The sequence below is a fragment of the Egretta garzetta genome, unplaced genomic scaffold, assembly GCF_000687185.1.
Source record: "Egretta garzetta isolate BGI_Z169 unplaced genomic scaffold, ASM68718v1 scaffold292, whole genome shotgun sequence".
Taxonomy (NCBI): domain Eukaryota; kingdom Metazoa; phylum Chordata; class Aves; order Pelecaniformes; family Ardeidae; genus Egretta; species Egretta garzetta.
Window position 1 is genome coordinate 1,251,453 of NW_009258789.1, and position 24,056 is coordinate 1,275,508.

The 24,056-nt window shown below is 41.4% G+C and overlaps 1 protein-coding gene across 7 annotated transcripts in view; it reads right to left on the reverse strand.

The window, feature by feature from the left end:
- The window catches only part of EEF2K (eukaryotic elongation factor 2 kinase), a 36,146-nt gene that overhangs the window by 9,254 nt on the left and 2,836 nt on the right, over positions 1-24,056 (reverse strand). For 2 of the 7 annotated variants that reach the window (XM_035889255.1, XM_035889251.1), the window contains exons 1-13: positions 23,107-23,327; positions 16,839-17,163; positions 14,974-15,024; positions 13,098-13,198; positions 11,456-11,516; positions 10,541-10,578; positions 7,650-7,821; positions 5,677-5,826; positions 4,099-4,231; positions 3,257-3,384; positions 2,464-2,665; positions 2,129-2,196; positions 707-784 (exon numbers count right to left, since the gene is read on the reverse strand). In XM_035889255.1, the coding sequence (XP_035745148.1) occupies positions 707-784; positions 2,129-2,196; positions 2,464-2,665; positions 3,257-3,384; positions 4,099-4,231; positions 5,677-5,826; positions 7,650-7,821; positions 10,541-10,578; positions 11,456-11,516; positions 13,098-13,198; positions 14,974-15,024; positions 16,839-17,084 (1,428 nt within the window). In that variant the 5' untranslated portion in view covers positions 17,085-17,163; positions 23,107-23,327. Of the gene's footprint in view, positions 1-706; positions 785-2,128; positions 2,197-2,463; positions 2,666-3,256; positions 3,385-4,098; positions 4,232-5,676; positions 5,827-7,649; positions 7,822-10,540; positions 10,579-11,455; positions 11,517-13,097; positions 13,215-14,973; positions 15,025-16,838; positions 17,164-17,550; positions 17,670-23,106; positions 23,328-24,056 lie in introns of those variants that run through there. The other 5 variants (XM_035889254.1, XM_035889252.1, XM_035889253.1 and 2 more) reach the window with 5 other exon arrangements.

Genomic DNA, 24,056 nt, shown 5'->3' on the forward strand with positions numbered 1-24,056 from the left:
GAGTTGGGCTTGTTCAGCCTGGAGAAGAGAAGGCTGTGGGGAGACCTGATTGCGGCCTTTCAGTACCTAAAGGGGGCCTATAGGAAAGATGGGGAAAATCTTTTTAGTAGGGCCAGCTGTGACAGGACAAGGGGCAATGGTTTTAAACTAAAACAGGGTAGGTTTAGACTAGATATAAGGAAGAAATTCTTTACACTGAGGGTGGTAAAACACTGGAACAGGTTGCCCAGAGAGGTAGTGGGGGCCCCATCCCTGGAAACATTCAAGGCCAGGTTGGACAAGGCTCTGAGCAACTTGATCTGGTTAGCAGTGTCCCTGCTCACTGCAGGGGGGTTGGACTAGATGACCTCTAGGGGTCCCTTCCAACCCAAAACATTCTATGATTCTATATTAATGGATTCCATATGACAAGAAGCTGGCTACATTTCTCAAATGCAATATAGAATACTTAAAAAAAGAACTCCACAACAATATGCAATCAAATGTAATGTCTGAAATTAAGCTTCTCATTATAGTCTTTTTCCTGTAAAAGCATCATTAACATTCCTAAGATGAATAAGTAATTTTGCAACATGTAGGAATTTCTTTCCAACTGTTTCCTCTGTTTACAAAGTCTAGATCAAGAAGGATAAAAAATAAGATTCTTCTATGAAAACACTTTAAGTATGAACAGGCCTAACTCTGCTAAACCCAGTCAGGTTCTTACCCTCTCTCTGTGATCCAGATCTTCTAGCTCACTTCTCTTTTCACTGGGATATCCACTGTCTCCACCATTTTCAAAATCCTACAGAACATAAGAACAAAACATCACGGCATTAGCACTACTCTTTGTTAAGGATCTCAGCTTGACATTTCCCAGAGAGAAAACCTTCTACTGGTTCAATGAGATATGTTGGATGGATATACTGGATGAAAATGATTGTATGTTGTGCCACCTCTGACAGACAGAACAGGACTTAAATGACCCAGAGGTACTGCCCAAGCTTGTGTTCTCTCTTACATACATTAAAAAAATAATAAAAATAAAAAAATCAAGGATCATATACTTGTCCTGGTTTCAGATGGGTTAGAGTTAATTTACTTCCTAGTAGCTGGCATAGTGCTGTGGTTTGGATTTAGTATGAGAACAATGTTGATAACACACTGATGTTTTTAGTTGTTGCTAAGTAGTGTTTGCACTAGTCAAGGACTTTCCAGCTTCCCATGCTCTGCCAGGTGTACAAGAAGCTGGGAGGGAGCACAGCCAGGAAAGCTGACCAAAACTAGCCAAAGGGGTATTCCATACCATATGACACCATGCTCAGTATATAAGCTGGGGAGGTGGCGGGGTGGGGTTGGCTGGGGGCAGTGATCACTGCTCAGGGACGGGCTGGGCATCAGGGTGGTGAGCAATTGCATTGTGCATCACTTGTTTTGTATATTTTTCTATCATTATCATTATCATCTTCTTTTCCTCTGCTGTCCTATTAAATGGCCTTTATCTCAACCCATGAGTTTTACTTTTCTTTCTGATTCTCTCCTCTATCCCACCGGGGAAGAGGGTGAGTAGGCAGCTGTGTGGTGCTTAGCTGCCGACTGCGGTTAAACCACAACAATACTTTATCAAACCAAGAGTCCACTTAATGTAGCTTTCGGTCTTCAGTGGTAGCCAGTTAAAAGATAAAACAGTAATTGACATCGCCTGGGACTAAGGCCCTAGTGTTGGAAAATTCCCATTGCAAACTTAGTGCTGCCTCTTCAAGGCGAGGTTCTCTAACAATCCACAGTACCACAGAATTTGCAGAGACCTAATCAATGGGGATTCTGTTTAGCTTTTGTACCGCAGCAGCTGGCACAAGTGCCAAAGACACAACATGTAGGCAGGGGAACAGTCACATACTTTAATTATCTGTTAAAATACACCGGATGCAAATAAATTTCTGGAGGGGGAAAAAATGAATACTATTTTAAAATAAAATGTTCTTCCTTTATTAGAAATAGCAAATGCATGCAGGTAATGCGACCTGCAGCAATGGAAGCAGGCAGAGCACCTTTATATGCTTTCACTGAACAAAGCCTTCAGGCAGTCCTTTAAAGACACATTCATTAGGGAACTTCAATCTCATTTTCTGTCGGAAAACACACTCACCCTTTGGTTATCAAGCTGATCATAGTCTTTGTGAACGAAGTTATCTACTTCACTGAACACAGGCCAATCTAGGAAGAAAAATATTTGCTTCTTATTTTAAGGATAACATGCTTGAGGAGAAAGTTCTAGATACCATCATTTTACCACATTTTTTTACAGAAGCATCTGTGCATTAATTATCTACATATAAGTACTTTTAGTTTTATTTCTGCTCAAAGAAGAATGCTAGAGACAAGTATTCTGGACTAAATACAACATGCTGTTGTGTTTAAAACCAACAAAATAAAACAAGTCACTGCAAAACGTTCAGGAAGTTATGTATGAGGCTCACTCACTAAGCATGTCCATCTTATGGCTGTGAGGCGTTGCTGAGGAAGGAGAGCAGGGTAGAGAGTCAAATGCTACATCGCTCATGCTTTCATCTCCAGAGTTTTCAGACAGGCGGAAGAGGAGAGGAGGCCGACTACCAGAGACTGTTCTCACCCGGCTGCTGCCACATTTTTCCTCTGTGCCACGGAGAATTGTCTGAGCAGATTCCTTTGCAAATTAACACGAAAGGCACATGAATAATGCTTCTCTGTATTCTAGGCACGCTACATAAACCAACATGAATGTTTATTAGGCGTATACAAAACTGGGGGTATAAATACGCACATGTATACACAACTATTTGCTTTGAAAAGTTTTACACCCCAACAAAATATCAAGTCCTGACATTGTTACAGTCAGAGAGAGTTCTCTTCAGGATCAAATTTCATTCACAGTGTTTCATTGAGTCCAATTCCCACTAATATCAGTTAAACTGAGATCAGTTAAAGACAAGCAGTTCTATTTTTTTTTTCTCCCCAAATTAGTTTTGTGAGATACAAACCTTACTAATGATTTCAGCATTTGATCCTAAATATACATGTGTTACAAGGTTCCCTACTAATTAAAGCTACAGCATTAATTCAGAGACAAGTATGTATAAGTTGGCTTTAAACTGCTGTATTTTAAACTGCAACATTAGTGATTAAGGTGGTTTTATTTGCCATGTAAATAGCATATTTCAGTTTTATTTACAGGGCTTTTAAAGTCAGAATAAACGAGCTATACTGCTTAGTTACGCTTTTTTCATCAAGGACTTACAAGCAATTTTTTATTACAATCCAAGGCGTCCTTCTCTTTGGATGAAAGATCAAATGGTGCAAGCCCCATGCTTTTACAAATCTTGTTGCAGAAATGAGAATGAAAGAACAAGGCCATACCTCGAACACCTACGGCATTAAAAAAAAAACAGTGAAGAAAGGGTTTACTCCAAGTTTATATGACAGTTCACTTATTTTAGTAGAAGCTAGAAGTCCCAAAGCATTTTCTAAAAAGCCAAAAGAGGAAGAGAAGTGCTTTGTAGCGCACACAGCTCAATTTTCCATTTTATTTTAACACCTGTAAGGGCTTTTCACTCTCTCTTGCAAAGAAAGAGTGAAAGGAAGTCTGCAAAATCTTCAAAAGCTATGTAGACACAGGATATAATAATAAATTAATTTGGCTGCATCACTGAGAAACATGCCTAAATTTGATCCTGCTTACAAAACTCGCTGTGTCCTATGAACAACTTCATGTATGGACGCTTGGAGCTTTAAAAACATTCAAGGCTTATCTCATCACATTCAGCTGTATCCATTTCTGCAATGTGGCACGGAAATTAAAGGCCATTATTGCTGTCGCATTGTAGGAAGCTACTTAATCTCTTTACTTGTTTGCTTTAGGAGTAGGCCAGGAGACACGAGCCAAGATCAGCTCTCATTTTAAATCTGCCCTTGCATAACAGCTGCCCTGTTCAGGGACTCCTTACAATAGAACTTCCCCAGCTGTTTGCAAGACCCTCAGAAACGTGCCTGCTCACTCAGCCATGTCGTGGCTACTCAGCAGACAGCTGGGAAGAGAAAATAAACATCCATCAGCATGTGAAACAGGATCATTGACTTTACCTAGGTTGCCATCTCCAAAATCTGTACCGTTCTCTGTATGGATCTGAGGGTCTGTGTAAAGATCTCCAACTCCCTGGATATCAACGATAATGAGTTGGTGTCCTGAGCGCTCAAAGGTGAAGTGACTAAAGGCCTGGGAAGAACCAAGAAGATGTCTGAGAAAACTCTCCCTTGATCTACTGAGAACAACAACAGATACTCACCTCTCATAAATGGGCAAAGAAGTCTGATTAACCTGTTAGTGAAATATAGCTGGTATAAATATCATGACGAAAGTAATGAGAGACTAAAAGCCTGCAGTAGATTGCTTCTCCAACCTGCTCCCACTCAGAGATGGGCTAAAAGAGGTTGGGTGAAAAGCAGCAGTAGGAACATGCAGGCGAGAGGAAATTACTTTATTCCTCTTTCCTCTACTGGAAATTCTGTTTTCCACTACAGTCTTCACCTTAAGAAGTGGGGAGCTGCCTGGCAGAGGGAACAACAGTGGTGAAGCCAGTACAGTACTTCTGCATAAACATCCTGGCTGTGCTTGTGATCTCCAAGCTCTGCAGCCTTGGGCCACTGCTTCCTTCTGCCGACAGGCAAAGCTCTGCCCCCCACCCCAAAAAAAGCCGAATGGCTGATCTGGCTCTACATTCATGTATCAGATAACAAAGCGCACATTTGTACTCTTTAAATGCAGTGTTTCAAGAATCAGGTATAAAAAGCCCTTCTCTTTGGCATAAAGCTGAGACATTAGGAATCTTCTGGGAAGGCCTCCAAAAAAGCACTGCCAGGCCTGGGGGAGGTGACTGGTGGTGATAGACAAACATTTTAACTGCAGCAAATCTCATGGAACATTTTGTTCCCAACCTGTGAAAGCATAGCACTGATTCAGTGTACAAAAGACAGCCCAGAACATAAATGCTCTGCTTACATTAAGCATCATGACAAATACCTTAAAAATAGGGGAAAAAAATTGAAAAGAACAAAACTCTCAAAGCCCCAGTAAAACACAGCTTTGCTACGCTTACCACTTTGCATTTTCCAACAGTATGTTAAAGTTCTTTTACTAAAATCACTTTAAATCTGTACTTGTATTTCTATACGCAGTCTCAGATTCACCTATTCAGAGGTTGTAACTGAAGAAAACATTCTTATATGCAAATCAACTAAATTTTTTTTTTTTTTACATGAGTTGGATATCAGCCACCTCCTTTTGTATATTACATGAGGCACCAGAAGACTATTTAATACGTAGTATGTGAGAGGTCTCTCTCCCCGCCTTAATTTGAAGAGTTTGAAATATGTCAATGCCTGCAATAATAATTAGAGTCAAAGGGCTTAAGGTTTCCAAAGAGTATTAACCATGTTCAACTCAACTAAAACCAACAGACGTTGAAATGCAATAAAGAAGCACTCAGCACTTGAGAGAGCAGGCCCCAAATAAAGGGCAGACATACTGCAAAAAGAGAAAGTAATTTGGCATTGTACTGGAAATCCTGCAGTTTCCTTCCGTGGCAGTAAAGCAAGACCTCATGACAGAGCCAAGAAACTCCCTGCAGCAGACTCTATGGAAAGCATTAAACAAAGCCTCACTTGTGGAGTAAGACGAATGTTGTCGTCTCGCACAAAACCAGAATTTGAGTTGTATTTGATGTATTTGCCCTCGATGTAATGTTCCAGATGAAAGAGAGGCTTTCCAGGTCTGTTCTTCATTTCGATAATACAAGTCTGTACTATATCCACCTGGTGAGGAAAGAAGATAAACAATGACTAACAGAATACTGTCTTCAGATCAAAGTGTGTGTGAATTCTCCAGCTGTGAAAACTTTCCCAATGAAAGAAGCTGAACAATTGCAAAGACCTGTCTGTTTAACAAGGGGGTGGGGGAAGAGTCATGTGCTTCTTAGGTTATTGGAGGAATTCCATAAATAAAAAACAATCGCTTTAAAACAGCTCACTTCTGCAACAAATTCCTCTGAAAAATTCTTAGTACACGTTGGCTTTCTATTTTATTTTTGTGGGTACCTTAAGAGTACACTGCAAAGAGTCTATGCCCAGAGAGCAAAACATACAATAAATGCACAACCTGAAGAAATCCCTTTTCAGAGAACGATCGAAGACTTCTACCATTCAGGTATTTCTGTACCCTGCCTCACCTCCTCCCTCTGTCCAAGATACATTCCTAAAGGAGAAACCATCACAACTCTCACTTTGCTCATATCTTTTCCCCCACATGGCATTAAAACTTCTAGATTCCTCTCTGTGTACTTCACTCTATACCTCAACTTGCTGTTGTGAGACAGGTGGTTATTAACTAACCCTCATATGGGAGGCAATGCACATAGTCCAAATATTCAAAAGCACTCATTTTGGCTATTCAATTTTTAAGACCCCCACATTGAGGGGGGTATTGACCTAGGCATCTTGTCACATGTCACACAGTCTGTGGTAGAGCCAAGAGTAGGAACCAAGATACCACAACATGTACAGCACCCTTCCTACGAGCCACTTCTTCCACTCATTTGAAGTCATAGTTACATTCAGCCATTCAGTACCAGCTACAAATTAAAGGAACTTGACAGCTTCATTGATACATACCATGGACATACTCAACAAAGAGGAGCTACTGGCTGGGAGTGAATGACAGTTGCAGTCCTTCATCCCAGCACTTTTTTTGTCTTTTTAACTAGCTGATTGCTGCTGGAAGTGGTTTTATTCAGGATGCGATGGCCAGCTTTGACCAGCAGGTATCCAACTTACCAGCATGGAAAAGCGCAAAGCTATGTTGGCTGTACAAAATGGACCCCAGAACCAGAAATATAGCCAGGCCAGCAAAGCACTCGAACCACTTCCTCCCAAATCATGTGCATTTATGCACATCCCTAGCGCAGAGAATGGGAACTTCTCTTGACAGCCTAAGCCCAGTCTGATATTTCATCCACCTGGGAGTTTCACACATCTTAATGCTTTGCACTTAACATAATGCATTAGTATTGTCACTGAAACACCTAAAGGAAACAAAGCCACAGTATATTAATTTTTTTGAAAATTCTTGACTACTCAGAAATCTGTTTTTGAATAGCTTCGTAAAGTTATTCAGCTTTCCAGCTCTTCTTAAAAAAAAAAAATATCAGTGCTAGGTAGGCATTTAGATAGCTTTACAAGATTTAAGCATCTACCTTCCTGGAGCACTAACAGTTAAGTGCTTGCTGAGACTGCTGCTGGCAATAAATTCTGTGACATCTTTGGTTATCTCAAAAGCAGCTGGGCAAATATCAAAAAAGAGCAATACAAACACTGTTTTATTTTGGTCTTCAGTCAACAATTGAGAACAGTCAGATACTCACAAACACACAGCCCCTAATTCTGGAAATATAAAGCAATTTCTGCATTTACTTCATTAAATATCAGCTATCATTTAATTGAAAACACAGTAGGGCAGAAGAATCTATCGAAGCAATTAAATTTAATCGAATGTGAACAAGTAATTCCCTCGAAATTAATTTGAAACTAACCTAATAGGAGATCAAAACTGCATTTTTGCTTAGCAAGATCTTTGAATGTACCTGTTTCGGTGGCTTGTGCCGGTTGTACTCTTCTCCCCAGAGTTTTGCTTCCATCTGAAGTCGGACATCCTCAAAATACACTTCCCTGCCTACACTCTCTATGTATCGCTTCGCAACATAGTTATAGGCACCTTTCCAATTCTGTGTGTGTAAGAAGTTGGACAGCTTTTTCCTGAAAGACAAATCAATCGTTGATGAAGGGAAAACCAAGAATTTTAATTTAATCTTCCCCATTTATTTGCCTGCACAGACCAGGCCAGGCCTGGAGATCACCATTACCCTCAGTCATTTACCAGATACTCTAGCTGAGAAGTGAAGCACAGGTAGGAGGCAAGGGAAAAAACAACATCCCATATGAATGTCTAGGACAGGCCAAAGTGCCTGTTTGATTGACTGCAGCTACTTCTACTCCAAACTTCCTCCCTTTCTCACTTCCTTTCCCTCCTTACTCCCCTCAAACCCAGAGTATGAAGGGTTGGTGCCACCTCAATGCCCTGTTCTAATGTCAACAACTATTTTCTGCAGCAGTTCACAGGGAGTGGCCTTTCAAACAGGAACTGAGAGGAGAAAACCCTTTCTTATGATAAGAGCAAACTGCTGCCTTGTCAACATGCAGGGCTGACTGCTTAGTATCCCCCATGAGCCCAGAAGGAAAACTGCACATGACAGTTCTTACGATGTAGCTTTTAACTTTTGTTGATGTGCAAATCTTTAATCCACAGATCTCTTACAAGTGGGGGGAAAAGGGAAGGGGGGGACAGACTTAGGACTTTGACAATAGAGAATCTGCTGTCTGACAACAAATGGATTAAGCAGGTACCCCCTGGCTGCAGAAGATGCCAACATTCAAGTGAAATGGGAAAAAAACCCCATTGTTATCAAGAATTTCAAAGCAGACAGCGTTTTCTTTCCTAGAGCAACCTCATCCATTTACATGGGACACAAGAGGGAAAGCAATTCTCTCCTCCCCTTCCCCCCTGAACTTAATTCAACTGAGAAGATGGCAAAAAAGGTATAAAAATCATCTACTGTGGCAGCAGTGGTATCACTGGAGACCCCAGCAATGCCAAGCCAGTCTGAGGGGGAAGGAGGAGTATGAAGAGGAGTATCTAAGAGTAAGACACAGCTGGCTACTGAGCAGTTCTCATATTCTGCTCAGTAATAAACAATGGTTCTTTGAGCCTTTCTTGGTGCCATGGCAAACTGTACAATTTGAGAACTGAGTAGCAGCACTCAAAGCCTCAGCCCTCCCGCTCCTTCCTTTCCTTTCCTCTTCCCTTGGTGCAGAGGTAGAAGTACAGAGATGCTCTAAAGGCAAAGCAACTCCAGACTGTCTGTCCTCCTGCAGATAGGCAGACAGTCGCTATAACATAGGCCTTGGAAAGAAGGAACAAGCAAGTCAGATAATTTCAGCCAGGGTTTGAAACCATTCCAGTTCTCTGAAGAAACAAATTTCTCTGCATAAAACAAGCCAGCTCATGTGCTCTTCCAAAGCCAACAGCCTCTGAAGTTCATTGAGCCAAGTGCAGCTAATGCTGTCACTGTAACAACTAAAGAGTTGCAGAGTTGCAAAAATCTTGAAGAGAGCTCCAGATGGCAAGAACCAGGGCACCACTGAGAGTTATGGAAAATCCAGGAGTAGGAAGCTGACATACAAGTTATGTTTTCTTTGTACAACAGGTTAAGGCAAAGCTGCAAAGATAAATTTCTGTTTATGGCACTACTCAAGACAGTCTGTGAAGGGGCATCTGGTCATTCAGAAACAAAAGCTAAAAGCAACGTCAGCAGCAATGTCAGCAAGCTAAGATTTGTTACTTCCTAGGCTTCGTTCACTGCTGTCTCTATCTGGCTTTGCAAGAACAGAGCAACCAGCACAAACTGATACTGAAACAATGCCAAACTGGAGGACTGAGGGATTACTTTTCCCCCTTTTTCTTCAAGTTCGAAATACCACGTTTTGTTATTCAGGAGTTTCTCTCTTTCTTGAAGTGAAACCAGATGTGAAATGCAATTTCTCTGGATTTGGCAGTTAGAAAGAAGGGGGAGTGGCCTTAAACACACACACGTACATTTTCCAGGCAACATTCATTTCCAGAGCCTGGAAAGGGCGGGGTACTCTTCTAGCACAAACTGATTGATAGCTAGATGTTGATGCCTGCAACCGTATTTGCTAACACTCTCTGAGGGAAGAAAAGTCTTCCCCAACACTTTACCCTTCAGGAAAGAGTAGCTGTTAGCATCCCAAGCTCTGCCTTACTCAGAACAGGATTATTCTGGTACACGTGATCCAAAGCAAACTCTGGGAGGATAACCTTTACTAAGGGAGGCTTTCTGAGTTGAGACTGCACCATCCAACTATTCTTTCCCCTCTTCTCTACCTAACTATAGGCATCAAGTTGGCCTTCAGGCTGCACACACCTATGGCCTCATATCAAATTCAAAGATATTTTAGCACACAGAAACAAAGCAGCTGCTTCTGTACTTATATGAGTATTTTGCCTCCAAGAGATGCTGGAAATAGCATAAATTTATGAATTGCTAATTGATAGGCTGATTATAGTTGCTGGAACTGGACATGATTGCATGTTACCCATCCCACTGCAGCTCCAATACAGGCAACGGCTTGCCTTTCCAAAGCAAACTCCCTAGATGCCCGCATCACACTTGCCTGTGTTTTCCTTTAAAGAATGTTCTGCATTCTGAACCCCACTCCCTGTGCTGCAGCTGGAGCCACAGAAACAGGAATAAACCCCTCAGCTATGCCTTTTAGAAAGGCACAGCAGGGAGCTAATGGGGGCCCACATTTAACACCACAGCTAAGTGAAATTGCAGTCACCACAGAAGAAAATACTGCACGGAGGCCAATAAAGATAAAGCCAGCAGATACTTACGTTCTGAAACACTCTCGCATTGCTCCACGGCCAAAAGGCTAGGGAAGAGAAAAGAACAAAAAACTAGCATTGCCATTTCCACAAAGTTAATTTCTAATTAGTAAGAGACACAACCACATCTTCTCCCTCTATATCATGCAGAAAGCAGTTCTCACACAGGCTCCATACAGTATCTGTCTCCTCAAAGAAAAGTGAAAACCCACTGGCAGTGTAAGTGGGAATCTGGGGAAAAGACATTGGAAATAAGCCCTCCCCCCCCCCAATATCCCATTGAGCAGACATGATGTCTCTTTTAAAGAAGCTATTTAAATTCTCTCCAGTTTGGAGTCACCTCTATTGTGACTGTGTAGAGAAGCTGCCTTCACAGGCCTCATGCTCTCCGCACTTAGGCTTCCATACAGGATGTGCCAAACAGCACCAACTCCTCAGATGCCAAATACTATGTCAGTAGCACAGAGCAAGAAGACTCCAACACACCACCAACCCCGTGATTTAACTGGGAAGTGACAGTAGCTTCTACCCTCACATACCGAAAATTCAGTCTATTTGCATCCTAAGAGCAGAAATTATTTGGAAGCACACAAAATAGTGGGACTATCGCCAGGCAGGGAGATGAGGCCAGCAGGAAGTGGGAGGGCTGAAATGAGAGGGAGACCGTTGGGAAAGGAACAAATGCCTCATGCTGCTGATGGGGAAGGGCTGACTCCATATTCTACTCTACTGTGGGGAGAAAGGCTGTTGGGACACCGAAACACAGTGGATGAGCCAAGGAAAAAGAGAGGTAGGAGAAAAGAATGACATTGAGACTTCAAAACTTCTATATGAGGAAGACTTCATCTGGCTGCCACTATTCAGTAACAGGAAGGAAATTACAAATGTGGCTGCTAATAAACATGATGGACAGTGTGATCTTACTTGTGAAGCCATCTTGATGAGGACTTCATCTTCAACCCAGTCCCTAGTAACCGCATTGTACCTGCAAAATCAGGAGATATGCCTCTTAGAAAAACGTAGAGGGAACCCAAACCCTCCAATCCCCAGCACCTATCCTTCCTTATCTCTAGCTGACTGCTAAAAAGTGCTGCTACCACTCCAAGACAAAAATTTCTAGTCTTCCCACTGCACTGCTGCCCTCCTTACTTCAGGCAGGAAAGAAGAAATATGTACAGCTCTTTGAAGAGACACTGAATCCTATTGACAATGAACATATTCTGCTACAGAAGCTAAACTTTTGCAACACTACAAATTAGGCTTTATCTGCTCTGACATTAAATCTCCTCTCTGATGCCTAGGCAGTATATTGGGGGCAGAAAGAGCCTTATCAAGCCCTACACACTAGACAGGCTGTCTCCCCCAACCCTGAGCTTGCATAGAACTGGTTCTGGCTGGGGATCTGCTGCAGGGCTGTGGAGGATGTCAGCATACTGAACACAGAACCAGCTGAGGCTGTGAAAAGCAGCAGGGCCAAGAACTGCCCAACAGCGTACCAAGAGAGGAACAAGTCTCTGTGCAACTCTATGATAATACAAGAGTATGACTGTGGTTTCTTCCCACTCCCTTAACTCCCAACATGGTAAAAGCCAAATTGAGAACCACAGCTGTTGAGTCACCAACACATGATTGTTTCCAGCCTGATTCCCCTGACCTCCACTGAGTACTTCATGCATGCAGACACCCCATATATTCCCTTATATATTCTGTATCACCCCAGTTTGCAGCAGACAAAAGAGGTGGAAATAGGAATACCAGAGCCATCTCTTTTTAATAGGGTATTTGAGTAGCCCTAAACCAGTATTATCACTTATTTGTATTTTAAAATATGCAAACTATTTCAGGACTGTGTGGCTGACCAGGAACAGATGCAGTCTATGGGGAAGAAGAACACTGCATGACCATGTTATATGATTGGAATGGAAGCCTCCCCAAACACTGATACTAAGTGGTAATTAACTGCCCTCTAACCCCTACCCCTTCCACCCAGAAACCTGTGTTAGTAGGGTAAACGTTTTGGCAAAGCCTGTGCTAAAGCACTGAGAATAGTTTAAGGGCCAAACTCAGCTTCAGCACGTACACCATGCGGAGCTATTCTGGGCTTTATAAGGATTTAGATTCCAGCCACATGCAGCAATACTGCATAGACAGGCAACAGTGAAACTGCTATTTTGGGAAAGGCACAGAATGTTATGTTGCTTTTTTTTCTAAACTATTTAAACTAAGTATGCTATCTCTTTATTGGGATTAATTTCCTTATTAGATTAAGTTTACAGCATTAATAAATCAACTAGAAAATTCTGGTCTACATGGCAAAACTTATAGATACTACTTAGGTGGGAGAGAGAAGGAGCGCAACACTGGTTTGCTGAAAGGTTTCTTTTTTGACGACGTGCAGTATTTACATATTCCTGGGAGATTCAGTTAAGACACACTCACTTCGGGTATTATTGAAAGTTCATCAGCCCTGTAATTTCACATCTTCTGTACTACACAAACACAGCCCTTGCATAAACCAGCACATTCTGTTTAACATCGAGAATTAAAAACAGAAAGACCCACCGACCTGTAACGAGTGGCTTGTTCTGTCTCAATGTCCTCAAGATGAAATTCTGCCCATGGATCAGGCATGTGCTTAGCTTTCTGAATAGCGTGTTTCCAGGTTTCCTGAAGAAGTTGCAAACTGGCAGGTTATTTATAATCAGCAGTAAGTCACAAGAGCAGCATTTTCTAGAGCACATCAGGATCCTAATGCTATGAAGACGTGCAACTTATTTGACCCCCCAGAGCACTATTCAGAGCAGGGACGAAGTAGTACAGAAGACCATTTTATAGCTACAAGTATAATGAAACACAGTTCAGAAATACAAATTATCAGGTTTCAGTTCAATTTGCACTGCCGTAAAGTTACTGAGAACAGGATCTGGTCTAGTATATACCAAATATATTTTGTGAAACCTGTTGTAATTTGCAAATATCTCTAACGTACGCTGCAATCAGTGGTAAGTCACACCTAGATGATATTAGTTCAGTTTTCCTGTTCTGAATTTTTGTAACTGACAGCATATGCTGGCAGCATACGCACAAAAAAGCCCATTGGCAGTAGAGTGATATGGACAAAGGAAAAAAGTTCTGTAAACCCCAAGGCCCCCAAATTGTGCTCTGCATAAGCAAGAAGAATTAGAATGAGTAAAAATGGGTTATTTTAACAATTCCAGACAAGTAACTACTTCAATCTGCACCAAGTCAAGAGTAAAAACTCAGTGGATTTTTCTGGAGTATAAACAGTCTTTCTCTACCAGCCAGTTTGAATTATTTTCTCTCAACATTTTGAACTCCCTCTTTTTACATTGTACTGTTCCAAGAGAACTGGAGATACGATCCTGTGATGTGTTAAAGGCCTTCTGCAAGGTGAGCAAGAGAAAGTCACTCTGCACCCATCAGTAAAGAAATACTGAGCTCTGGAGATTTTGTTACTGCCTCTCTGACTGAATTTCAAGTATGCAGAAACAGTAAGTTTTAAAATATTGGGGGGAGGGGGGTCCTTTGGAATTTAAATCTTGGTCAAAACTTTAAAAAAAATACAGTATAAATTGGTGTCAGCAATGACATCAAGGAGGTTTTTGAAGCAGCTGTGCTTTTAAAACTGTTCATTTTTATTTCAGCTATAAATCTGCATACCTTGCAAACAATTTAAATGTTTCCATTTCTGACAATAAAACCACAAAATGAACACAATACTAAAATAAATAAAACAAGTTTAAAAGACATGCTGAGGAAGATTTCCTACAGGTTTCACATGAAAATGAAGTTGCCTGAGATCATGCAATGATATACATTTCATATGGACTTTGGAACTTCTATACTTGAATATATATGAAAGAAACAGGGAGAGACAGAAACAAGTAGAATTGCTTGGTCAATTATCTATGTCAAATCATTCTTGAGTAGGGTCCCTCTCCAAAAGGTGATCTGTGTCCGTGCTAGGTAATGATTTAAATAAATTAATTACTTGTGCTTGATCTTGTGACGTGCTTTGTACAAAAGCTGTACTCTAATCTTCAAACAAGCAGAAGTTGGACTTCATGGAAATGGTGCTAACAGTGCAATTTTTCTCCTGCTATAGGCATATGGTTGCCACACAGACTAAGTAGATGTCTTGCATCCATTCTATTCTTGTCCACAGTAGGAAATACTGTGAAGAAACAACTAGAGATATGCACTTTAGAAGTGATATTTCAGGGTAGAGAACAAAGGATGCGTATTATTTAATTTAACAGATATCTTTTTTTGTTTTGACTTGATGACTTTTATGGGCTGAGGTGAGCAGTTCTCCCAGACAATAAAATAATGAACAAAAAAAAAGGCCATAAAAGGAAAAACGAAACAAAAACCTTAATGTATCTATTAGATATGGTGTTCACATTTTCTTTTTAACCTACCCGACTATGGTCAACCACAGAGCCGTGCTTAGAACGATGCTGTGTGTCATTCTAAAGGATGCATAAGAAACATAAAAGTAGGAAAACACATGTGATAAGACAAATGATTGACAAAGAGTCTCTGTTCTCCTTGTTAATTTAAAAAAAAAAATATTTTTCCACTTAAAAGCAATTCTTCAATTTATATTCCTAATTTAGGTTCATTCTTAGAACGTCTGTGAACAAACCTATTGAGGTAAGTTGGCAATTTTTTAATTGTAAAACGTGTTATTGGAAAACATGTTAATAAATGCCTATTAACTAGCTAATTAAACATTCCTGAGTCCTGTTTAAAGGCAGAGAGTTAATAGTAACAGCTAATAGAAATTCTGTCTGCCTCTGCATTTCATTATCAATGGCCCACACTGCCATTAGCTTGGGGGTCTGAGAGGTAGACTCTAATCAGACCAGGCTGTGGTGGTTTAAGATGTTATGAGTCCTGGCTGTCTGCTTCACTCTGTGTTGGAAGTCACCACTTCTCCAGCTTAGGCAGCAGATGGAGACTTGCTTGCTCCACATCTCAACCCAATATATTTTATGTATAGGAACTAAAATGCCAAACTAGACATTGTGGAGCCCAAAGCGTGGGCACATATATTCTGCAGAAGAAACATGATAGCTTAGGAAGGAGGAAATAATTGCCATTTCTGAAGTCCTTATCAGTTTTATCTCAGGCCACATGACTCAGAACTCACACTGCAAACCCAGAGGCAAGCATTTAGTACGTGCTAAAATGTATACACAAATGAAGACTAAGCTCCCTAAGCTCCCAGGTCTTAACTTGCTTAGCATAGCGTACATTAAAAATCTGTCCCCTTGTCTATAGTAAAATTTTACTCTTCACCTTCCTTAGGAATATGTACCTTTTAATGTTTCTATTAACTAGCCTTGATAAAAAAAATCTTACTGCAGACAAGATAGTTTCACTTTTAATGTGTTAATACGTTAGCTGACTGAAATAAACCACCTGGTATCTCTCCAGGAATAAAGCATGCATTAGGCTTAACCAAACTTTAGAGTATCTGTTAAATAAATAATATGTTAATATTTATCCTAGTCTAGACAAAATCTGAGAGGCATGCCAGTTTACCACAAATGGTCCATATTTGGAATATCTAACCTCGAGTGAATGTCATTTGCGTTCTTGGGTTCACCTCCCTTTGCCTGGCCTGATCAGTGCAAAAGGAGCCGAGTGGAACAGGACACGCTGCCAAGGAAGCACCAACTATGGCCCCTTTGATCTCTCTGCAATGCTGTGATTGCTGTTCATTTTAAAAAGGGCAGATACTGCTCAAATACACTGTCAGGAACTACTGCCAGTGTGACACTTCATGCGCAAGCAGAAGAGTCAACATGTTAAAAGCTCCATAAGAAGGAACTATAAACTGAAAACCTATCATCACGATTTCATCATTTACTATTTTATTTGTCCAAATAAAAATATTATGGATTGTTAACACCACTTGGCAAAATCCATAATAAAATATCTTCTGCCAGGCCCCAATTTAGCTTACGACAAGTACCATCTTTTAAATCTCCCAACTGGTATATCGGTTTTTTAATGGTTTGATCATAATGGCAGTGAATTGTTCGCCTGGAATCTGCAGCCTTTTTAGATGAAGATCTCCCACTGAACTGAAAGGGACAGTAAGCAATTCAATGGCAGCATCAGACTATTTGGCTTAATGGAATTAACTGCGCATCTGGACAAAACATGTATTTTTTAATTGAGAAGTGTTAGTTACAAGAGATGAAGCAGTTAAGAGAATCTCTCATGCCAACTAAGTAAAACAAAAACCTTATTAAAGTATGGAGCAAATACTTACCTTAAAGCTAAAAGAGTTTCTAGGAGAAGAGCTTGAACTGTACTGTTCAGTTTTTGCTAAGTTGCTATAATAATTGTCAACTTTGATACTAGCAGACTTGTTAGAAACTGGATCATCAGTTATTGGACAGATAAAATAATTGTCTTCATCATCACTATCAGCATCAAGATAATTTCCAGAGTTCGCTGTGGTCGATCCTGCATTATCAATCCCTTCCATACGAAAAATAAGGTCCTCGTCTGCCATGTTTGTGTGAGGTCGATTTAACTCCTGCAATGATTAAAACAGCCACTATTCCAATGCCCATGCAAATGGAGGGAAGAAGCTGGGTGGGGGGGAAAAAAAAAAAAGAAAGGTCGTTATTAGAAGAACAAATGATGCACGAAACTGACGTCAGCACACCAGCAGAAAAAAAATAATTTGCATATGGCTCTATAAAAATGACCCAAGTAACTACATGTGGTTTTGAACACCTCAGTGCTAGATCTAGGTTTCCAGAAGGCACTCAGTTTTTAAATTGCTACAAGATTGAGAAAAGAAGATAACCAAGTATAGAATAATACTATAAAGTCAGAGGGACTGCAAACACCACCTGCTGCCTATGGCTGACGTTTGTTAATGCTCCTATCTCTTCCTCTGAATGTTTTTATTCTTCCTTATCTGAAATGCGGAGTTTTACAACACTGGTCTTAGAAACTCAAGGGAGTTTTACCTTGAACACCAGAGTCAGGTTTTCAAATTTTTTCAGCACAAGTCTTCTCAAGGATACTGCATACAAAATTAATAGCCAAAGGAGTTAGAGAGTGTTGCTGGGACAACATGGAAAATTGTCCCACCATCACCAAGATTTAAGTTGATTTTTCGCTTGTATACAGCAAATGGTCCACAGCACAATGAATGCTGCTTGAAGCGCAAAGCATGCTGCTGGAAGTGCAAAGCACGCTGACCAACATCCTCGGAAGGATAAAGTACAAGAGAGGCCAAGAAAGGAGGCCTGCCTTTCCATTGCTGCTGCCCCAGCCCACACACTAGTAGACCAGAGACAGAGGAGGAGGTATGTGTAAGGACTACCTCAAACCTTCTGTCTTTTACACTCTGTGAAGGGATTTCACTTTGGACCAGTCTTGTGTGACCTAAGCAATCCTCTTCCAACTACGAAGACAGCAGATATGGCAGTCTGCTCAACAGCATCAAGTCTCTGAGATGTGTTGGCTTTAAGCATAGAGCTTAAAGGCAAAAATATTCTCCCCGGTTAATAGTTCTTTTCCAAAGAGGTTAGAAACTTGATATTGTCACTAGTTATTTCAATTTTTCAGTAGTTTCCTGGACCCTAAGAGAACAGAATAGGTAGGGTTTGGCTTCGCCTGGGTCCTAGCTCCCAAGTAAACTAAGCAAATTGAAAATAAAAGCAACAGTGTGAGGCAGACAGGTCACGGATTTTTATTAAAATCTGATCAATGACTTCTAAGCCCAGAAGGTGACATTCTAAATAAATATTTCACTGAGGCCTTCTGACACATTAAAGAATGTTAGAGTAAACGACATGGGGAGTTCTATGTGGGTATCAAAACTGCAGCTCTGCAAAGTCTCCCATCTTACCATAACTTTTCCAAACTAGTGATACCAGTTTCAGGGCGGCAGAGCACAGACACTGCACAGCCCAACTGCTGCAATAGATGTGTTATAAAAAAAGATAGGTGAATCATGGAATTATTTTTCCTGGAGCTTGGGTTTCACCCCTGGAGATCTTACAACAGTAATGTGCCCAACGTCCTCCACCCAAGAAACAGTTTGTGATGATTCAGCAGAACCCAAACAGTTATAAACTCCTACAGTTCCAAGCTACAGAAGATGAGTATTGTGTCTTTCACATGTTACCAGCCACACAGATGCAGTTTCCATTCTTCCACATTTCACAATTCAGAGCCAGTGGTGGCAAAACAACAATGTGGACTTGCAGACAGAACAGTATGCCAGATTCTAGACCTATGAAGTCTCCCCCTTCCACCCTACAACACAGCTTCAGCAAGGAGGCCCCTGAAACACAAGGGAGCAGGTGGCTGTGATGCCCCTGGGCTAAAGTAACATTGCACTTTCTGCACAAGGGCTCATCTTAGTTCATCGTATAGAATACATGCTGCCAAGCAGAAGGCTAGGGATATATGCCTGAGTAGGAAACTAGTGTCACCTGCCAGCATCCCTGCTTCCCATTCAGTGTGCTGCCTTTGCTTCTCAGTGCTTCTCTGTAGCTCAGGCTCCCTTTCCACACTGCCAGGCCATTTCCCAGATATTTACACTCAAAGATCTTTTTTTTTTTTTAACTATGAACTCTGCTGAGCCTACTCACGTGATGAAGTACATGTCTATGGAGGTTTCTAGCTATCAAGGAAGGTATGAACAGCCAGACTGGAAAAGGTCCATGATTCATCTAATACCAGCTGCTGCTTCAAAGAGCAAAGAACAATAATCCACCCATCCTTCACAGAACAATAATCTATCCCTACTCACATGTTTTTCTAATTGCTGATATCTTGCATTTTCTGAAACTCTGTTCTCATTAATTGCACTAATTCGGTTTCAGTCATTTCCTGAAGTCCTGCTTGGAGCTTTCCAGGTCATTCCATTGTTTCCTGTTGCATTTTTATTCAATGCTGAAGTCAATCACTAAATCTGATCACAACCAAGCTGACAGCAAAGAACAACCTGACTCATTAAAACTCACCAGGAGAATCTAACACCTAGGCAAGAACCCAGTGAGCAACAAGCACAGCACAGCTTCTTCCATACCACAAGCACTGCGGGGAACTGGGGCAGGTCTGTAGAGCAGCACAGCTGTGTTGAGGGTCTGACATCCTCACCATCCGCCTCTCAGGGATTTACTTCAGACTAACTGTAGTCTGGTCCCAGGCAGTGGACACCACCAGTGGCTGTGCTATGTTCTCCAGTTAAGTTTCATGCATAAGGAGTTTAGTTTGCAAGCTCCGACACTGCTTTTCAACAAGCATCAAAGTGCAATGAGCTGAGATGACCAGGAGAGTCACTTCAGAAGCACTTTTCTGATCAGAACAAAAAGCCAGCGTAGGGTCACCCAGGGGAAGGCTGGAAAGGGACAGACACACAAGGGACTGGGCTACTGCTTGATTTTACTGTACATTTTTCTCCTTAAAAATAATAAAGCAGACTTACAAACCACACATGACTCTTAAACCACTATCAGCACTTAAGGGTTTTCTCTGAAGCAATCAGAAAACAGCAGCACAAGCACAAACTTCCAGGTCCACCCAAATTAATGGGAATATTTTCTCCTTATTTTAGCTTTGATTCTTCGCATTACTCTGCTGCATGAAAAACAGGAAGGGGTTAGATGAATGCAAAATAATCACCCAAATCTTCACACAGATTTAGCTGAAAGAAATATTTGCTGGCAAGTCTGCTGCAGTGAATTTTGCTGGCTCTTCAGATGGGTACTATGAATATATTACAGTCAGGTCTGCCTGTTTGCTCTTGATTAGAAGGCAGAAGTAGACTACACAAAGCAGCATATCTTGATTTGTTTCACACAACATATAGCTTAAAATCCTTTTGGCCCTGGAGCCCTGAAAATAACAATTTGAGCTTACAGAATATTGCACTTAATTTGTTCTCAGTATTATGTAAGTATCACCCTTCCTTCTGACATGCATCTAACGGAAGTATCATCTGTTTTACAAGCTAGAAAAATGAGATGTAGCAATGATCAAAGCCCTTGGAAGAGGTGGAAATCTACATAGATAATTTGAAAACACCTGCACCTACAAAACAGAGGATTAGTTAGAATTTTCAAAGTTTGACCCCGGCTGTGCAGCAGCATGTGACACAAAGCACATGCTTCTAAGCGTCTCATCAATTGCTTAGTTCTAGAGCAAGCTCACCCAAACAGCTAAACCGGGGACTTTCATAAAGCTAGCCTAAAAAGACTTCCATAAACCAAGGTTTGGTTCACTGTTATTCTTCAGCTCTGTGCATATTCAACCTTTCCTTCTCCATGAAATAGTACCAGATAAATAAATTCCTAGAGCAATATTCACAGCTGCAGACCTTACACCACATCTACTGAGAAGATGGTCACCACAGAAACAGTGCCTTAACGTATGGAAGCTTTCACCAGCAGTGTTATGCTGTTGGTTACTGCCGTTCTGATGGAGGTAGCATTCCCACAGCTCAGCTAGCAACACAGGTAACACCAGAACTCCACCTGCACCAGGCAGCACCAGCTACAGTAAACCAGTGCTAAAGGAGGTCTGAGCCAACTCATCTGAGTTTGCACTGAAGCGGCTTTGGAGCACTCATGTAATCTGCTCTTCTAGCAAAGACCATGCAAGAGCTGCCATTTCTGGAAAGAGACAGTAGCGCATAACTGGAAGGGGAAAGTATCCTTGGTTGCCACTACCACTTTTACCGCGATCATCTTACTAGAGTCTAATGAGTATTTGAGAAGGTTAACCTCTACTGCTTATCAGCACATGCAAACAGCAGATTTAAAACAACGCTTCAAGTACAGGACTAACTCCAGGATACACTGTAGCACTGGACTAGCCTCATTACCCACAGCTGCTGTCCTGTACTCATTTCTACTACTGCAAAGACACATCAGCAGATCCACCAGGTCTGAGACGGTCTGAGAAGATGCAGCAACAGGAATGCAGGTTTACGCAGCAGTGACTGCAAACATTCATGATGTTCCATTTACACAGCAAGTCACAGAAAGCACCACACAAATCAGTTTGTGTTTAAAGCTAATGGTGTTTATAAAACTCTTGTCAGTTTTTCTTGGAACCCTAGTTCTTGTAAAGGACTTGTAGTGTTTACTTTGGAAGTGTATTTACAAAAACCATCCTCACATAACATGCTCTTTAAAACAGAATTTAATAACCAAACTTTAAACTCTACAAACACTGCTCTAAACCTCACAGTTTATTTGAGCAAAAGCCCTATAAAAAAGCCTGAGCTTCATCCCAAGGCTTATATTCTGCACTTTTGCATCATGGCATAAAGCCGTACTATCTAGGAACCCCCACTTCTATTGCTGCTACGTTTTCATTACTTAGTCTTTAATATCCATTATAGAAGCTTTCCTAGAGCTAAGCACCAAAGAGAGTCAGACTGCACAGAACCGAACCTGCAAGCCTCCAGTATCACATACAACCTGTGGTTTAAACTACCCACTCCAATCTACTTAGAAAATTTATTTCTTTTTTTTTATCAATTTTGTACTATGTGATTCAAAATTAAGATAATCTAAAACACAGTTGTTATTAAATCTGTCTCTATTATTTTTTGGGCTTTTCCAACACCTGTCTTAAGTATTTTTTTCTCTTGCCTTTATATCCAAGAGCCATACCACCAGGAGGGGCAGGTGAGTTGCAAGGACAAACCACTGTGCTGCTGTGCACAGGGCATATGCAAACACAGATAAACAGAGGGGAAAATTCACATCACAGTGCTGGTAAAACATGACTTGTTTCTTGTAGGGTGTCTGCTGATACAAAATGCTCCCGGTTTGGCAGGACCCTTGAGCAAGGCCCCGCACCTGCCTCAGCATTGAAACCTGCCTTAATTCATCCCAAAGAGCTAAGCGATAGGAATGGTCTACTCTAGTCAGCAAAAGAAGGGACAGCTGGAGCACCTCCAGCTTCTTAGTGGCTGTTTCAGCTCAGGCACAGCCCTCTGCACCACTTTAGCACAGCATAGGGGAACAGGAACTGCCCTAGAACAGAGAAAGTCCCACCTTCTCCTTGTAGAGAAGCATTAAAGCAAGAATGTGCTGTATACCCCCCTCCCCCTGGTACAATACTAAATGCTTTTTGGTTTAATACCACATCAGCTAAAGCCACCTAGCAGGGTACCTGTAACAGTAACAAGCAATTTTTTCTTTAAAGAGAGAAACTGATTGACACTCTTACAAAATACAGATTTGAAATTTAACCTAAGCAACTATACAGGCTGTGCACCTTACAACATAATTATCATCTTTATGAACTACAGACACAAAGCTACGTAACATGGTCCAGAACAACCCCACTGCTACATTCATGTCCTGTAGCACGTTACAGAACTACTGTGCTTTCCAAACACCCAACCGACTCTTGTGAAGCAAATGTCTATTCTCATCTGCACCGTGCACAGGCATGAAAACAGGTTTAGTGAGTAACAGCTCTGATAAAAAGCAAGACTAAAAAACCCAGAAGTGTCTCGACTCACTGGCTACCTTTGACAAATCTGCTCTTACCAAGTATAGATCTTCTAATGAGAAGCCTTTACTTCAGGTCCCTTCCAGTGCGTCACTGCTGCAAATGCCATGGCACAAATCGCATCCAGTTTGTCTGCAAGCACAGCTGGGATAACGCACTGCATTAGCCAGAGAGTGTTAGAGAGCAACGGTGCAAAACTCATGAAGGGAATGGGAGAGTTCGTCTGCGCCAGCTCAGAGTACGAAGCGTTTGAGATTCAAAACCCTGTGCAAGAAAACACATGGTGGCTTCAAACACACAAATGGCTTTTAGAGTTGCAAGCATTAAAGCACAGAAACGACCCTTCTGAGTCAAGTCCAAACAAGTTTCTACTAAACAGGCAAATGAATACTATGTTAGTGGCAGCCAAAACATGAGGGTATAAAAGGACAGATGAGGAACTTTCAACATAACTTTAAAATATCCTTCCATTGCCATTAATAGCTGTGGTATTTCAACTGGCTTTAAAGACACCGAACAATTAACTATGACTTTTTGTCAGCATTTGCTCAGTGCTTCATGCTATTAATCGATCCCATGCTTCATGCATATTGAGGCATTTGAAAAATTATCCAAATATGAACAGTCCAAGAGGCCATTACGGGCTGTCACTGCGTACCCGGCCAGGCCTTCACCCGCTTGCGGTCCACTGGTGGGCAGCTTCTACCCCGCCACCCGCTCCACACACGCCAGCACCGCTCTCCTCTTGGGCTGTTCTACAGGCAGAACCAGGATTTTTGGGCTTTTAAACTAGGCATACCGGGAATTCACTGCACTGCCCTGGAAACATGTATGGATGAAACTCTTATCTCCAGGCCTAAGTGTTGCCCAATACAAAAATATCAGGTTATTTTTAGGTCACCGCAGAAGCTCACGGCTTGGCCGCCGGCCTTTTACAGGGCTGTGACGGCCGAGTTGTTCACCGTTTTCCGTAATTAAAAACGCCCGT